The sequence below is a fragment of the Leptonotus elevatus genome, chromosome 16 (genome assembly GCF_054856555.1).
Source record: "Leptonotus elevatus isolate MCC_2025b chromosome 16, RoL_Lele_1.0, whole genome shotgun sequence".
In the NCBI taxonomy this organism is placed as follows: Eukaryota; Metazoa; Chordata; class Actinopteri; order Syngnathiformes; family Syngnathidae; genus Leptonotus; species Leptonotus elevatus.
Window position 1 is genome coordinate 3,261,728 of NC_141254.1, and position 19,100 is coordinate 3,280,827.

Here is a 19,100-nt window from a genome sequence, read left to right on the forward strand (position 1 = left end):
TGGGGGTGCTATTGTTCGCTTTGGGGGTGCTGAACACTCAAAGACGCTTTACAGAGGAATGGTATTGAACATCCCTAGTTAAAGGTAAGGCTTTTAGTTTTCACTCAGAAATAAACACTGGATGTATACACATGTAATCCTTCTCAATCAACACCTCTGGGCTTCTGTTAATGTGTGGTGGTGATTTTGTCATCATCCACCACCACCCCAGCCTGTATTTTGCCATTTTGTTGTGTTTTGCCATGAGAGGGACGTTTGTGGGCGGAAAGTCTATGTTTACCTCTCCAGCCAATCACGGAGCGGGGGGCGTGTCGCTGAAGGCAGGCGCAATGTTGACGAGGACAGTGGGGGTTGAGCCATGGGAGACAGTTTTGAATTGGTTGTTTACAAACACAAACTGACAAAACTAAAGATCCCACCTTTAACGTTATTGGAACTGAATGGTTTAATTAAATAATTTTACTGTACTCTAGTCTGGCTATACAGTATGGTAGTTTAGTTATATATAGTAGTAAAGTTTTTAATATTTTTTTCCATAAAAAAAAAAAGTTCAATAATATAGCGACTTTGGTTAAATAAATAAAAATGTCTGAGAATACCTGAATTCAACTTGCAAAAATGCAAAATGGTTCATGCCACCTGGAAGGACTTGTGAACGGTGGATGGGTGTTTCAAGGAGCAGCTAACATTAGCCTCGACTGCTGCTGTTTGCTCACACATTGCACTCTCTTTTTCTCTCAAGAATCCGTTAAAAGTGTGAAATGTGGGAATACAGTACTACACCGGTGTTGTTGTGAGAGAGTGAATGAGGAGAAGAAGCAGTGAATCGTATCATTAAATGTCAATCAGATGATCCTGACTGAACAATATTTTTTAAATGTTTCAAATTCGCCCCCATTTTGACACATTTTGTGTGCAATAAGCTTTCTATAACAATAATTATATTTTACAGGACTTTTGTGTTCTGTGTTGCAATTGGGCATTTAATTATTTTGCTACTTAATGTACGGGCATTATATTTTTCCATAGTTTGACATATGTTAATTCATTTAGTACTTTGGCCACTGTGGTGATAATCATGAATGCAAGAGAATGATCATATGATCACAAAAGTTATTTCTAAACTAAATTAAACTTAATTCCCTCCCCTAGACCCCTGTTCTACTTCTCTTAAAAGTGCTACACCACTGCCACCCACCTCCATCAAAGTGAAACACCATGGTAAATTAAAATGCAGGGTTGTTCCATACCAAATCAACCAGTGGGTTTAAATAAGCATATTTTGTTTTTAATGAAACTTGGTATACTCGTTGATAGTGATGGCACAACACTAAATATCAAATTATAGGTCAATTGGAGCAGGGGTTTAGAAGCTACTGCCTGCCAAATTTGTAAATTTTTGGCACAAAGGGGGCAAATTCCTTTAAATCCTTCTATCTCAGGACGTACTGTAAAACATCACAAAACAGGTATTGTTGGAAAGGGAATTCAACAAAGATTCCAAATCTGCAATCATTTAGTGTATCATTTGGTGCATATTTTAGTAATTTAACATTTTAACCTAGAATTTGAGCTTAAACTGAGGGAGTGGATCACGTAACCTCAACTCATTCACTCCCAGCCATTTTCATTGTAGCAACCTTCTTAGCTCCAAGCTGTTTTACTAGATTTTGACAGATTTTGCAAGGCCCACAGAATATTGTGTTCTATTGCTATAAAAACATGGAACCTACCAAAAGAAAAATTTGAGTCTCTTCTTTCAGCAGGAAAAAAGTATATTTGTATCTGTTTCCGTTTTGCAGAAATTAGTATTAGAATATAAATACGTTTCATCATTATTCACAAATCTGTTTAAAACAGTTGGGAAAACAGCTTTTTGCAACATGGCCCTGGTTAATTAATCTCTTGTACTCTGCTGCCACCTGCTAGCCGTTTTTTGTAATAACTACCATTTCTTTAAGCACCCTCTTCAGGTCAGAGGCTGCATCAAAGCCTTCTGTATGTATAATAGAACGTATTTATGCGTTTCTGGAAGCAAATGAGTTAACAAACAAATTTCATGAAATGCAAAAGAGGAAATCACTAGAAACAATATGTAGAATATATGCAATAAATAGAAATATTAATAAATACATTTGGTCAGATTCTGAGACTGGCTGGGGCAGGTCGTCAGGTGATTTATATATGGGGGCCCAGAATTTGGTGCTACGCCTGTCTCTATGACCGAGCACTTTTAGTTTCTGTTGATTTTATTTTTATCATGTAATGGTAAAAGACCACCAAAAAAAAAGCATTATGTGATACCAGGGTAGATGGATGGATGTTGCACATGAAAATGTTTCCAGTCAAGGCATGTTGGATATCAACCAATGCTCTGCATTTTTTTTTCTTTTTTTCTTTTTTTCTTTTGCTTCTGCTAATGTCATTTCCATAAAGTAATGCATTTCAGAGAGGGTAGCTAACTGTGGTGCTTGAATGACTCCTGGCACACACCATAATAGCAGGTTTAAAAGGCTAGGGCCTCCTGTTAACGCTAGGTGAGTGCAAGAATGCCGCCAGAGGTGTTTGTCTGTTCAATGCAGACCAATTTTGTTTGGCCTCCCCAGCAGCTTTGTCATTGCATGTGTGTTAGAGGGAAAGTGGTAATTGCTGTCACTAACCGTCCTCCCTGGTGCCTCAGTGCACACTTGGAAAATTAGAAGAGTCATTTCATCAACAAGGAGAGAAATGGATGTGAGCTCCATGGAGTGGGTTGCCAGCGTAGGCTAAATTACAGAGCAAGTCCGCAACCACATGTGTACTCTGACCCGCTGTTCTGACTCACTTGGAGCAAGAGTGGAAGGCTATTTTAAAGAATGATGTACATCTACTGCCAGAATATACATGTGTGAACATTGTGTGGAATTCTGTATGCGGTCTGACAGAAAATAAATAGACCAAGATAACATTCAATTTGGTTAGCGTAAATGGGATTACATTTCAATTCAGCTCAGTTCGAGAAAGTATGATGCAATTAATTTGTGGTTGAACTTGTCAGTAACAAACAGTTAAAAGTGGGATTTCCTTCAAATATATATCTATCCAATTCCAATCAAATATGTATCTCGATATATTTTAAAGTTGAGCAATTTGGTTTGATCCGATGAACTCACATCTTTTAAATTAAAAAAGATTTTCTGATTCAACTCAACCTTTTTATTTCACCCTTTTGTTACACAACCAGGGATTTATGTATGCGTATATGTGTACATCTATGCATACTACAAGGCTTGAAATAGCTAACATTTGAGGAACAAGTTCCTAATTTTGAGAAGCAATTTTCAGCAGGTTAATTCCAGGGACCTGAAGCAAGGGCTTCTTTAAACGATTGAAAGTACAACAATATTTTGTGCATTTTCTGCAGAAATTGCGTGTTAATGCTGGAAGCTGAATGCTAATAGCTAAATGCTAAGATGAATGCTAATGAAGGAAATTGAAAGATAAAATATGTGAAAGTTACACATTTTTAATTGTAGTTAAATGACAAATGAATAAAAAGAAAACTTGAATTGCAATCTGTCTAAGGCACGGTTGATGTGAGGGTATTTATATATTTCTATTCGGGGTGTTGCCAACCAGAGTTTTATGCTACTGATTCTGATACCGATCATACAGTGAGATCGGCCGATACTGATCCCATGATGGATCTGCAGCTTAAATTTTAGAGCTGCTCACTAACGATTATTTTAATAATTGATTTAATTCTAGTCAATATTTTTTTTAAAGATTTATCAGATTAAAAAAAACCATTTCAAATGTCCTACCCTTTATTATACATATATATATATATATATATATATATATATATATATATATATATACATATATATTATATAATCGTGATACTGATCGAATCGCAAGGTACTAGGCAATTCACACCCCTTATATATATATATATATATATATATATATATATATATATATATATATATATATGTATATATTCGATAAGTATCACGATTCATAGGTCACGATTCGATTCCGATTAATCTTGATACAAATCTATGAGTCAATTATTGCAATTTTTTTAAACAAAAATTTCGAAAATACGAATCTGTAAACTTGTACATGTACACTGAGTAAACTTGTACATGTACACGGGAAGATTTGTATGAAAATGTACTCCAGGCTTATAACTGTGAGCCACTGTATTTAACAAACAGGTTGGAATCTGTTTCATGTTTGAACAGCATTGAAATAAAATATTAAGGCTTAATGTTCCATTAATATAATATTCTTCCATGCTTAAAGTGTGAAACCTAATCCTAAGTAAAACATTTTGTTGAATATTTGCATCAAAAATTGATCTTTAAAAATCGATTCGGTTGCATATGAATCGATACGAGAATTGTGTGCTGTAATATTGCGATATATTGCAGAATAGATTTTTTTAACACCCCTATACCCATATATATATATATATATATATATATATATATATATAGTATATATGTAAATATTCAATGTCGTTCAAAAGTTTGGGGTCACCAAGAAATATCCTTTTTTTTTTTTATGAAAACACTGTTTTTCAATGAAGATAACTTTAAACTAATCAGAAATACACTCTACATTGTTAATGCGCTAAATTACTATTCTAGCTGCAAATGTATGCTATTTGGTGCAATATCTAGGTGTATAGAGGCCCATTTCTTGCAACTATCATGCCAGTATTCTAAAGGTACAAGGTATTTGAACATTGCGTCAGAAGCTTGTGCATTATATAATTTTCTATCCATTAAATCCGGAGTCCGTTGGTTCTGTGTCTGTTAAATTGTTTCACTCTGTATAAAACAAAAATAAAAAAGTCAAAGACAATAATTTGGCCTATTCTTACTTGTTTCTTTTCTTGAATCTTTACTGTGTTATTTTATTTCAGCCATTAATTGCTACATTGTTACTTATTTGAACTTCTCGTCTTTTCTGTTCTTTGCTTTTTACAATATACAATAGCCTAATGATGGCCTTTACTTGTTACTTCAACAAAAGATACAAAACTGACCATCTAATTTGAAACAGTACACAGTCACTTACGCTCAACGAGATGACGAAATGTGAGTTTTGTTTTTGTGGTGGGGGTGGGGGGGGGGGGCATTTGACACATATTTGTTGCAAAAAGTAAATCAATGTTATATATCATGTGTCCTTATTTAGTTAATGTGTAAATTGGAGTCTATCACAGATGAAGACACAATCAAATGCAGTGTAACAAATGCAAACAATCCAGCAATTTTGAAATGCTCTTCCACTTGATCAGCAAACAGTTGGTGTAGTATAGGAGTGGAAATCTTTGTCTCACGATTCTATTCGATTCCAATTTTTTGAGTCTGCGATTCGATTCAGAATACATTTTTGATTCAGAACGATTGATGATCCAAAATTATTTGACTTACAATGATTTCTGCTTCAATTTATAGATGTGCAAAGAATCGTCACAATCTACTCTAGTCTGACTCGCTAAAGCTAATTAGCGTGCTACTCCCGGCACTTTTATCACTCAAAAGAACGGCTATTCATACAAAACGCTTCAGGAATGTTTACAGAGGAGCATCTTAACATTACTTACCGGCATATGATCTTCCTACGCTGCAAAAAAAGCAACTTTTGTTGGCATAACTTGATTGTGACTTTTTTCCTTCTACTCTCTAATGTGGCTACAACTTAACAATGTATCGCACAATAAAGGCACACACAAACAAGGGCCAAGACGGTATGAAATAATTTAAAAAAAATTGGCACAACCCTAGTGTAGTATAATGTTGAAGCATTCAGTATATTAACTTGAAAGACTTACCAACTCCTACTCAAAAACATTTTAAGTAATTGGAGCATAAAGGTCAGTCTTTTTTTTTTTTAATAAGGGTTCAAGTACAATGGCATTTCCCAAAAGCAGACGGCAATGAATCATAGAAATCACCTTATAAAACCAACCTTATGTGAGATGATGACATGTGATCTATTACTCAGCTACACTGCACTGCACCAAACCTCACTGATGGCTTGTCATTGTAATTCAGTTGCTAAAGTGGATAATTAGTCTAAATTCACGGAGTACTTGATTTCACTGACAGCAATGACAAACGTTTGACAAAGGCAGTAAAATAGCAGCATCAGTCACAGCCGAGTGCAACTGCATACAGTGGAGGGCTTCATCATGTTTTATTCAATCAAAGCGCATTGCTCAATTAATCAGTTTCTTCAATTAAATTAAACATGTACATGCATAAAATATGAAAGAACTATCTGGGGTTTTCAATGGGCTGCTTGGCTCTTGATTTCTCTGTTTTTCTAAAAGAGTAGCTCTGCTTTCAACAACATAATGTGTAATTGAGTCATTTTTAGCCTGCAGCGGTTCTCTTGTCTTAAACCACATCGAGGTGCGCATTATCAAGAATACCATCATCCCATGCATTCTTATTTATTCAGTGTCAAGAGCTGCATGTTGACTATGTTTGTGTAACCCCTAATATTTACTCACCTGAACAGCACTCATACCTAATCTTGCCTGAATGCTTCATTGCAGGATTGTGGCTCTTTGTATGTCAGGACTCATTGGCTGCACTTTGCTATATCTCTTGGCACATGTGATATTGCTTTTCACTTCTCATCAAGGGCAGGCACAGCATGCACTCAGATAAATAGTGGCATTTTGCAGTCAGTGTGCAGAGAGTGGTTTTGTCCCTTAGTGCTATACCATTTTCCACTGCGTGATTTGTATACATAGCACCACATTCAGCACAATCAAAAGGTGTTTCACATGTAAGAACAATTTGCATTCTGATTCCTACTAGCGCCAGCATAAAACATTCCTCTTCTTAGATAACCACTTGGAGATAAATTGCATCACATTTACTTGTGATGAAAATGTGTGAGTTGGTGAATTTTTTATTTATTGATTTATTCGGCTCCACTGCTGGACAACCGTTTGCATGAGCTTTTATATAGTTAGCTATTCACTTTAACTGTATAACAATTACGCACTGGGTGTGAGGAAATACTCCTGGACACTGCAATACTGTATATGTAGTTCAGATGTACAATTATTGTTATTAACTGTGTAATATTCTGCATGCATTCAATGCATATTAACAGTTTATTTACATGCTAAAGGGGAGAGTGGGGTAATTTGTACCAGGGGGCAAGTAGTTATACCCTTGTTCAAAATCATAGAAGAAATTGGTCGTGTGACCGCATATTTTTGAAGAGACATCCATTTCACTCATCTGGTAAAAAAAAAAAATGGAGACACATGGCTTGAGAGGTAAGCACATATGAGTTCAATAAAAATAAATTGCAGACTAAAGTAAAATTTCTATGATTAAGGTTTTTTGATGGCTCTGTTTGAACAATTAGACAACTTTGAAAACAGTTCACACATGTTCTAGTGCTTTAGTAAGCTACATCATGAGTCTATATGGTTAGCATGATGTTGGGTCAAAACAGCTGGGGGATGAATTTTTTTCCCCCAAAATGGTGGGCTTGGGGTAATTTGTGCCAAAGGACATGGGTTAAATTGTGCCAATGGCACACGTTCCCCTAAATTATGCTTATTTACTCTTATTTTACTTATCTTACTTATTTTACTTTATTGTATTTTATTGTTATAAACTGCATTATTTCATTTGATCACTTAAAGTGTGTGCCATTCTTAATTTTTGACCAAAATTCATCCTGTCACCAGATACAAAAGCAAGACAGACAGGGTTTCAACTCCTCTTGAGGAGTTGGAAAGAGCAGTGAAAGAAGGGAAGACCATACGCCAGGTTGAAAATTAGATTTAAAGGTCCCATAGTATGAAAATGCACTTTAGTGGGGTTTTCTATCAATAATATGCATCCCTGACCTGTCTACAATCCAACCAGGTATGAAAAAAGTCAGTTCGCGACTTCTTTAGCTTTCTCCTCCTTTCTAAAATGTGTGTTTCAAACGGGCAGATTAAACTTCCGTGACTTAGTGACGTCAAAAAGACACGGAAGTGCACTCGACCCAGCCCCCTTGGGTTAGTGGCACCACTTCTGGTAAAGGTTTGTCACGCCCACTGAAATTCGACAAGCTAGCTGCTTCTTTCTTTTTCTCTCCGTGCTCGCAAATGCTCCGTTGAGAGGGGAAACAATGATCAGGAAAAAGTGGTTGCTTCCTTCGTCCCAAGTCTTAATGTCATAATGGATCGGTCCAAACAGTGTGACATGACTGTAAACGGGAAAGATGTAAGTTTAACATTTTTGATTTAGCCTTCCTTCCTATCCTTTCTAATAAGAGATGTGCACCTTCAACCATATTACTAGTGTGTTTTCAGCGCCTAAAGTGGGAGCTACATTTGTCGTGTGGAGGTTGTTTGGTTACAAGAGGTCAGATATGATAAAGCAGACGGTGGTTAGATAATATGAAGCGGTTTCGTATTGTTTTGTCAAGATACAATCCGCAGTGGTTAATTTGCTGTGACTGTCAACTCACCACCTACGAGACAGTGGCCTAAATGTGCACATTTGTGTTATTCATAACCGCTTGTAAATGTCTACAAGCATTCACGGCAAATCGGAAACATTCTCTGCAAAATAACGTTCGCAGGAGATTTGCCAGTTACGGCAAAATACTATTGCCTAAACAATCACAAACTAACATAGCTACAACATAGTCTCTGTAGTAACATTATGCTACTTTTTCTTATGGTAAAACGTTATGCCACTTTTCCACATATTAAAATAGTAATTTACATAAAAGTGACACACCCCTAAAACAGGCTGTTTTAAACAGTGTTTTTTGGCTGATTTAGGGACAGCAAAAATATTAGATCCAAAGTCAATTTTGACGAATGCATGTCACAGACATGTGTTTTACACATTTACGAACTATTTTAGTATGTGAAAAGTTGAATAATTTGAGACCTTTAAAAATCAGCAGGATGACCATAAAAATATAGGGATACGAAAAAAATAGGCTAAGACTCACCCTGCCGAGCACTCACCAAGTGACAAATCTGGTTGTTCTGCTCACTTGGGTTTTGTGTCTTGGAAGTTATTTTTCCAAAATCCACAGAAAGACTTGGGCTGAACAGGAAAAGAAAAAGAATGAAAGAAGAAAAGGCCTCTGAAACATGCAAATCAAAGTTTTGTATTGAATGTGTCTTTGTTTTATATAGCATTATCGTTTGTGAGATTAAAATTATCTTTTTTTACTTCAGTTATCAATGGCACAATTTACCTCACTCAATTCTGGTTAATGGCACAACTTACACAGCACTGGGGGCAAATTGTGCCACATCTTGATCTTGTGACCATTGGAGGGGTGCTATTAACAACAATGCATGTACCAGTACTCTTAGCTTGTGCAAAACAATGAAAGCTTATCATTACAATCTAAATATAAAAGTGATTTTAAACGGTGACTCGCGTTTCACGGGGAAACCAACAATAACATTTGGTTTAGAATGCCAAAAACGTGTAAAATGGAACCCTCCTGATGGGAGATTCTTCTTCTCCTAGAGAGTTGGATTACAACATTTTGTGATTTATAGTGCCAGCTAGTGTGCAGGAAGGGCATAACAGTTAGTAGGCCGATAGTCACTCCATCGCGAGGATTACCTTACACAATATCCACTCGATAAGTGAAATCTGCAATATGGAAATACACCTTAGGCATATTATTAAAACATTTACAGCACTTAAAAAATGTGAGGTCTTTAAATTAAACACACTTAAAACAATACAAACACATTTAAACATGTTCATATTAATGCTGTCAAGAGATTAAAACAAATTGAGAGATTAATTAAATATGACATGTAATTAATTGATCTAATTAATCTTTTTTTTTAATCTCACCTAACAATTGCCTCCCTTTTTTTCAATTATTGTGCTGTCTGTATGTATGCATGTATGGTAATTGATCAATTGTAAATGGTACTTCATTTATATACCAGTAGTGCTTTTCCACCTTACAAGGCCCTTACCTATTGATGAGGCAGCATCAGGAGTAACTGTCTTGATACAAGTTGATAGGCTACACTTTCATCTGCTTTATGCTGCTGTGGTAAGCAAACGCCTTACATTGAAAGCATACAGTATCACTCTACCTTTATCAGTGGTGCCGTCTGGGCGTTTTTTATATTTAAATTTCACATTCATTGGATCAACAACTCTCACAGGCTCCTCCGTTTTCATGTCTTCTTTCTGCTCCTGAATTTACAATGGGAGCCTATCAGGTTGTGCCAAACCCAATTAAAAGCCAAACAGTGTCCACTTCACGCTGTGATTGATCATCACATTGGGCTCCACCACTTCATAAATTCAGAACATTATTTTGTAGGCCCATCATCAGTCAACAACATTAGATTTGAAATCACTTAACTTGATGGTAATTACATAAAATTGAGATTCATTCTTAAATGATAGTGATTCATCCTGTTGTTCATGAGATACTATCCATGGTAATATGCTGCTTCAATACATCAACTGCATAAAGAATCAGTTCTTGAAATTGCATCAAAACGCGTGTAGCTTGTTTTTGCTGGCTGGCCCTTTAAGAATTACAGCGCGCCGGTAAGAAGTCAGTACTGTACATAATGCGAGGGTGACGCTTTCAATATAAAACAGCAATTGGTGACAGCTTGGAATAACTATCAATTTTTTATGTAAAACAAAAAGTAATTAATAGCTTCATTTAAAAAAATGCGCTTTGATAAAATTGACTGTAACATTAGATAAATTAAAAAAAGAATAATAAGAAGATAAATATAAAGGACAAAGATTGCTACCACGCAAACGGCAACGTTGCACGGTTAATGAAATTTATTTTGAAACGTCAACCGGAAACAGTTTCATCGCGCGCTTGTTTTCTTTAGTATGCATTTTGTGAACAACCAGTCAGTCTCGCGGAGCGGACAAGAGAGAACACATGATTAAAGTATGTTGAAAGGCGTCGTGCGCTGTTTTTAAATAGTGCTTTCTGTCAAGCCGGACACTCCTTGTACATTTGGGACTAATTTTATTTTTCACCCCTATTATTATTATCATTTTTATGTTGTGAACAGTTTGTCAAAAAGAGGATTCGTGATAGACCGGTCGCTGCCTGCAATCACTGCCGCCTGTCCTGTCATCACCTGCGGCTCGCTGTTCCTGGACTGTTCGATGGATTAGACACCGACTTTCAGAGTGTCGGGAAAGTTACCTTTGGATGTGTAAACTCTGATTTCGATTAGAGCAGCGGCTATGGTGCTACCTGTGGAGCTTTACTCTGTTTATGGAGACTTCATTTAACATACTTGGATTTTATTTTTGCCCCCCTTCTCCCCCAAAGGCTGAGCTCCGCCAGCTACCTATGAAACGTTTCAGTGTATAATGGAGTATCGACTAACCTTAGTCTCCCTCCTGGTGTTATTTGCATTCTGGAGTTTGGCTTATGGTAAGTTACATTTTACATTCAGATGGTTGGTTTGAGTGATGTTTGCACAGATGGAGCCCATGCGCCCCACATCAGCTCCCAAGGTCTAGGTTACTCCCCCAAGCTTTCATACGGTCCATCTAAAATTAATGAATATGTAGACGCAAGTCACTCTCAGGTTTCCTCTTAAATGTGAGATAACATATTAGCTTATATTTGTAATGTAATGTTATACATACACATATGAAAACTACCTTATGTAAACAGATAGTACGCATCTATTATGACAATTTTATGTGTATATTACTTGACCAATCTTTCTCAATGACGTTACTTAAAAGGGCACTTAAACCATCAGACATATGATTAGCCCATGTGCAGCTTCACTATAGGACCAGCCCAAGGGACCGTAGATTCTGACCAGCATCTGCTCGCTATTGAAATCTGACATCAGTTGGAGGCAGCCTTGCTCATTTATCTATATTATTGGCCCCATTATAAGACGACACATTCTCTGCACAAATAATTATAGTTGTGCACTCTTTACCATTGACTTGTGAATATGTAGTGGACTATGTAGGTATATATCTGAAATTCTCTATGAGTACATATCTATGTGTTTTGGTTACCTCAGATACACATGAGCATCAACATTAGGAGTTGCTATGATGCAATAGGGTTCTACACCTTGGTAAATTACAACTGCAATGATTGGTTATACCTGAAAGAAATTATGTAACAATGCCATAGTATTGCCATTATGCTACATTTTTGCTGACAAACTTCTATTTGCTGCTGCAATGCAGAAAAAAGTTATACCGGTTCAACGTTAATAAAAGTTAGTGCACGGGTTGATTTTTAGCATCTTCTAAATCGTAAAAACATATTTAATGGAGGATGTTGGTACAGACAAATTTGTACTGTAGTGCCATTATCGTCTATGCCTCCTATCACATTGCCACTGCAGGGACAGAAGTCCTTTGTGTGTGTGTATGTTTTATGAGTCCGATGTATAAATGGTAAATTGCTTCAAGCCTTTTTTGCAACTATGCCTTTAGGCTGTGAGCAAGCTCACGGTTGACCAGCCCAGGGTGAAGTTACCATGAGTAAGATGGGATATCCATCCATCCATCCATCCATCCATCCATCCATCCATCCATCCATCCATCCATCCATCCATCCATCCATCCATCCATCCATCCATCCATCCATCCATCCATCCATCCATCCATCCATCCATCCATCCGTACATTTAATTGCCCTGTTAGGGACAAGCTGTTAGGAGCACTGCTTGGTTATTATTATTACCATATATTTGTGGGGACTGGGGTCAAGTTGTATTTTACAGAATTTCACAAGTTACTTCATGTTAAAAATTAGTCAGCTCTTAATATGAAAAGAAAAATCCACTGAGCTGTCACCATTGTCTTACAAATGCAGTTATGCCATGTAGTGACAGAAAAAATTACCAACACAAATCAATGTCACACTATTTTACCTATTAAAAAAATATATATTACAATTATGAATTGTTATTAAATTACTAATTCAATGACTAAAAAAATGCAGCCATAGTTTTATTAGGTTAACATTTCTTCCCACTTTTATGTTAACAAGAATATGAAAAATTTGAAAAAAATTTAGTTGAGTTTTGGGGGTTCAGAGCTTTGGCCAAAGGCACCTTGATAGCAGTCATGATGCAGACCTGTCTATAGCAACTAAACGACAATAAACTTGGCTTAACCCTCCTGTTGCAAAGTTCAAGTCCTTGCCCATTAACTACTGTTGTCCAATAGGATAAGCGTATATTGTGACCCTGAACAGGATTTTAAAAATCTATACTCTTTATGCTCGAGAATGGTTTATACCAGAAGATGAACATCCTTGTTTCCAATCCTCTTTTTCATATCAAAGACCCTTCCACCAGAGTCAGCTAGAGTCACCTTTAAACAGTTTGTTTGCCCAGTAAGATGACACTGAAATCAGCAGTGTGATTTTCAGTCATCTATGTTACCATCAGTCAACACAGTCGTCTCTGCAAGCTATTCCCCAATGGGCCTCCACAGACTGTGTTTGCCATGCTCTTTACTGAAATAACCGTGGGACGACTTCCTTTCCCCCACCCCAAACAAGCCAGTAACTAGATCAAACGGCTCACACCAAACCTTGATATCTACACTGTAATTAGGGGCTAAGCATTCAGCTCAGTGTCTTTTGGGGGGTGAAGTGCCTTGGGTTCAGTGTGGTCAAACTAGCATCGTTAACAAGACATGTGATTGTTTATGCTTCTCTTTACTTTTGCATTCAGGATGGTATTGTCATTCACAGTGTATAAGAATGAACAAGGTTGAATGTGGCATTAGTGGATCAGCCAAGGACAATTTGACAGGAGCTAATAGCGGTTGCTTGGATTTTATTGGGATAATTCCACTCTACAGTCTCTTTAAAATGTACGGAAGAGGATTAGAGCCCGTGAAGATAGAAAAAAAAAAGAGTTGGCAGGATTCTCACTTTATTCTCAGCATTCTGACTTTAAAGGGAGAATTATGACTTTAATCTCAGAATTCTCACGTTATTACTTAATTCTTAGAATTCTGACTTTAAAGTGAGAATTCTGACTTTAATTAGAATTCAGATTTTAAATTGAGAATTCTCACTTTAATCTCAGAATTCTCACTTTAATCTCAGAATTCTCACTTTAAAGTGACAATTCTGACTTTGTGACAGAGCTATGAATTGTGGGGGGAATTTAGAAAGTCCGAATTCTGAGAATAAAGTGAGAATTGTGACTTTATTCTCAGAATTCTCACGTTATCACTTAATTCACAGAATTCTGACTTTAAAGTCAGAATGCTGAGAATAGTGAGAATCCTGCCAACCTTATTTTTGCTATTCATTGGCCCTAATGCTCTTCCGTAAAAATGGGATGCAAGTGTTTTGCCAGGCTTTTGAAAATACCCCAAAATAATTATCACATTATGAATGACTGGCTGGACTCCCTTTATTTAATCATGCATACAGTCAGAGACTGAAGGCAAAGGTTTAATTTATATACCGCAACCCAGTCTGGAAGGTCAGAAAGCCTTACTGTGATTATCATTATGACAGAATTTCGTTCATATTCTGATGCGAGCATATTGCAAAGGCACTGAAGTTTAATTGGTGATCCCTTTGCAAAGAAGACTGATATCATGCCTTTGTGTGGGATGCTGGCCTTGTGTGGTGTGAGGAGCAGCGTTGGTGTCTAGTGTGACACTATCCTGCCATTCCAGCTGGCCCTTATACACAAATGTTGATTCAACACTGAAACTACTACTGCCAGCCAGCTCTTTCCAGCACAACCCTGTGCATCATGCATGTCCTACTGTCCAAACTACTACTAGGTGCAATAATGTTATTTGTGCATCTTAAACAAGCTCCGTAAAACAGACTAATATCATTTGCTGTCGGCATTTTATGGCTAAGTTTGGAACTTTTTCAAATGAAAAGAGGAAGAAAATGTTAATTTGGCATTTGGATCATGCGCTTGGTTGGATTGAGAGCAGTAACTGTTGTCATGTAATGTTGTTTGCACTTTGATGTTGTAATGTACTTACATTTTCAAGTACTTTGTTCTTTTCTTAATGCGTTACCATGCATCCTGGATCCTACTTCAACCGGTTCAGCAACAAAATGGATTGTGTAGGTTCTTGGCCCACAACAGTACCTTCATAAAATTATCCCGCCAACAAAGTCAAACATAACACAGTCACATACATGACCAAACACCAGCGATCACTACACGTTGTGAATTTTGGCAAGCCATAGTTCATGCGTAGCAAATAATAGGGTGACCAGACATCACAGTTTGACTTTACAGTCGGGTTTTTGAGACTTGGGTCCCGAGTCCCGACGGATTTCTCCAACTCCCTTGTTTTGTCCCGATGATACGCAGATCCCATCCCAGAGTGCCGTTTTTTTTTGCCATTTGTATGTCAATCACACAGTTGTCATAGTAATTCATAGAATAAACCCATGAAAAGAGACTTTAACTGTTAAATTCCTTTCTATTTACATTGAAATTCACTATTCATTAGCAGACATGTTTTAGTCATATCGAAAGTAGAACTACTTCCTGCTTTTGTATATCTAAGAATCATGGGAAATGTAGTCCTACTATTCCAATACTGCAAGCTAGGTTTTCTAGCGGTGCATTTTGTTACAATGCGGGACTGGCGCGAGGTAAATGGCACAGCCAGCTTCCAATAGCTGCCGGGACTGCGCAAAGGGTTGGATAATGTTAAGTGCATTGATATGTTTAGTGCTTTTGAATTGCCAACCAAAGTAGCATTTAGCATTAGCTAAGTAATAACACAGTAATCCGTCTTGTGTGCGAACGAGAATTGACTAGCAATTAAATTTAGTGAGAATTTTTTTGTACATTTGATTTTCATTGAAATTGTAGCGTCCCAGTTATTAATTTAGAAAATCTGGTCGCCCTACATACACAGTTTTGATAAATGAACCATGGATCATGTTTCTGCTGTTGGCATATTGAAAACTTTTTGTTTTAATTTTGAGAGCATGGAAAGGAGCAAAACATAATTTTACTATCATCACTGAGTCAGCAGTTATAATCCTACATATAAATTACTGTTTGAAGCAGAGCCACCTAGTTTCAGGTTCCTTGCTAAATTTAGCCATTGATCTAACAGCTCTTCAAAATATTTATTATCTATCTATTTTCTTCTATGGTAAAGCATCAAGTACATCTAAGGGTAACATAACTTAGAACGGTAACTCAGCTGCACAAAGACTGTTTAGCAGCGGGTGCTGACAGGACAAGTCAGCTATAAAGGTCTCAAGTGCGACAGCCTGAGGGGCCTGACACAATAAGCATGAGCTCCCCACCTTAGGCTGTAAACAGATGAACTGTCTAAGGAATTAGTTCCAGTGGTTTTCGGTGGCCAGACATTTCCATTGCTAGCCTTATTACTGAAATAGACATGGAGCAAAGTTGCCAGGACCTACTGAATTATGACTCTAATAAAGAGCACTTAACCCCACAGGACAGAACTTCCCTCATATGAAGTTAGGCTACGGTATTTTAGGGCTGAAAAGAATAATAGTCCAATTACTGAATCCAGATGTGCTACATTACATTCATAGCATCAAAATTGGATGATTTTCGTGGTCATGGGTTCAAGTTAATAAAATACAGTTTGTTCAAATTTGGAATTACATATCTTCGAAAAATAGTTGGATACTGCATTATCTATGCCAGGGTTGCTCAATGCATGGATCGTAATTGACCAGTCGACCGCGAAGGTAGTATTGGTAGATCGCGTGACAATACACGACCTTAAAAAAAAAAGACAGTGCCACCTTAAAAAAAATCATCGATCTCGTCACTTGATTGTGCATCTGAATTCTTCTGACGCGCACAGGCAGCAACGCAGCAAGCATTGCCGTGGCACACGCCCATTTATTTATTTTTACGCAGGCGAGGCAAAGTCATTGTCATAGTCAAGTCTTTGCCAAAGTCATAAAAATACAGTATATACAATAAATATAATATTTTTTTACAACAAGGCTGAACTATATTTAGAATGTAAAAGGTACTTGTGGATGGATTTGTAATGATTGAGGTATAAAAAAAAATTGTGAGTGCACACCCCTCGCCTGGTCGTGTGTTCCCATTCACTTGAATGGGATGCTCGCGTTGCAGTTAAATTAATTAGGCTGAGCTCTAGTCTCCTTTCAGAAATAGCTAGCCGGTCGTTAAATCAAGATTGCAATATTTCATCCATGGTAGTCCATATGAAATTGTAAATATGGTTCAATGTTGGCTTGACTTCCATGCGGTGCGGTGGGGTTGTGGTAGAGTGCCGTGCGGTGCTAATTTTAAATTAATTTATGCTCACGGGCATCTGACATATATAATCAGTTGTCCCTGTCTTTGCTGTAACCTATTTTAGAGTAACACACAAGTAATGCTGGTCAACCAAATTTGAACTATTTTATAAAATAAGAAATTCAAGAACACTTTTCTAGAGAATTTTATTTGCCCTCGTTTTTTCTCTAGCACATCAGGTTTTCATACTACTACTACTACTACTACTACTACTATTGCTACTACTAATATAATAACAATAGTATAATATGCCGTTTTTACTGGCTCAAATTGAGGCAGAGGTGGTGCCATTCTGACCATGTGCCATGACGTGCATGTATTCTGTAAATTCTGACTCCCCTTTTTAAAAACATTTTTTTTACTGGCAACATAATTTTAATTAAAAGTTCCAATGACAATATGACTATTACCATGATAAAGCATATACACAAATCATTTGGTCCCAGTCTAAACGGAGTAAAACTTACATTTAGAAGAGAGAGTAAAATATTCAGAGTAAATGTAAATGTTATATAAAAAGTGTCAAAGTTACTCTGTTTAGATGGGACCAAAATAATATTTTTAGAGTAAAATGTATTCTATGATACTGTGGGTATCAACAAGAGAATTTGCAGTTGAATTTAATTTGTTCACCTGACGAAAGTGCAGGCAGCATTGGTTCATTTCCCACATTAAGACAGCAATGTGAGAGCCCTCTGGCACTCGAGGTTTATTTATTGGGGAGAAATTAGGCCCTGATCATCCTCTTGGCAATTGTTCCGTGTTATTGTTGCAAGGTTCGACATTTAAGTCTTTTTGGGTGGTGGCCTATAAGTGTTGTGATTAGAGCTGTGAAACAATTACATTTTTAAATCAGATTAATGACATTTTAGAATTTTGATTAATCACTTAATAAAAAGGCTTTTTTATCAAAATTTTTCCCCCGCCAAATTTGAAGAGCACCGGTTATGTGTTAATTCTTTTGACATTTAATGTTATGAGGACATCTTCAACATTTTTTTATCCACTGCGCATGGTCATCCTCTTTTTCTAATCAGTTAATTAATTGCATAATTTAAATTGGGGGAAAAAATGAATCCAATATTTTGACATGAACAAATATTCTGAATGTCATACGCAAACATTTATGAAATGCATTACTTTAATACATGTAGTTATGTTTATTGCTCAAACACCACCTGTGCTACCTTTAACCATCTGTTGTCAGCTAAAGGATAATCTGCAGTCAAAATTAATAGTGTGATTAATCTGCGTTAATACATGATTAATGCAATACTTTTTTGTGATTAATTAATTAGTTAACGCTTTAACTTTGACAGCACTAGTTGGGATTATTTCATATTAACTCATTCACTCCCAGCCATTTTCACTGAAGCAACCCCTATAAAAACATTGAACCTACCAAAAGAAAGATTAGAGTCTCTTCTTTAATCACGGAAAAAAAGTATGTTTGTATCTGTTTCCGTTTTGCAGCAATTAGCATTAGAATATAGCTAAATTACATCATTATTCATAAATTTGTTTAAAACTGTGGGGAAAAGAGCTTTTTGCAACCTGGCCCTGGCTGATCTCTTATACTCTGCTGCCACCTGCTAGCCGTTTTTGTAATAACTACCATTGCTCCAAGCATTCTCTTCAGTTCAGAGGCTGCATCAAAGCCTTCTGTATGCTCTAGCATAAAAAAAAATATATATATTTTTTATAAATACGTCTTTGGGAGCATGGTAACATTTAAAATAGAATGTATTTATATGTTTTGGGGAGCATGGTAACATTTAAAATAGAATGTATT

At 36.6% G+C, this 19,100-nt stretch overlaps 1 protein-coding gene across 3 annotated transcripts in view; it reads left to right on the top strand.

Annotated features, from left to right (window-relative positions):
* Window positions 1-10,898: 10,898 nt before the first annotated feature.
* The window catches only part of robo3 (roundabout, axon guidance receptor, homolog 3 (Drosophila)), a 121,543-nt gene continuing 113,341 nt past the window's right edge, over window positions 10,899-19,100 (top strand). For all 3 annotated transcript variants that reach the window (XM_086098644.1, XM_086098645.1, XM_086098646.1), the window contains exon 1: window positions 10,899-11,436. In XM_086098644.1, the coding sequence (XP_085954770.1) occupies window positions 11,373-11,436 (64 nt within the window). In that variant the 5' untranslated portion in view covers window positions 10,899-11,372. The remainder of the gene's footprint in view (window positions 11,437-19,100) is intronic.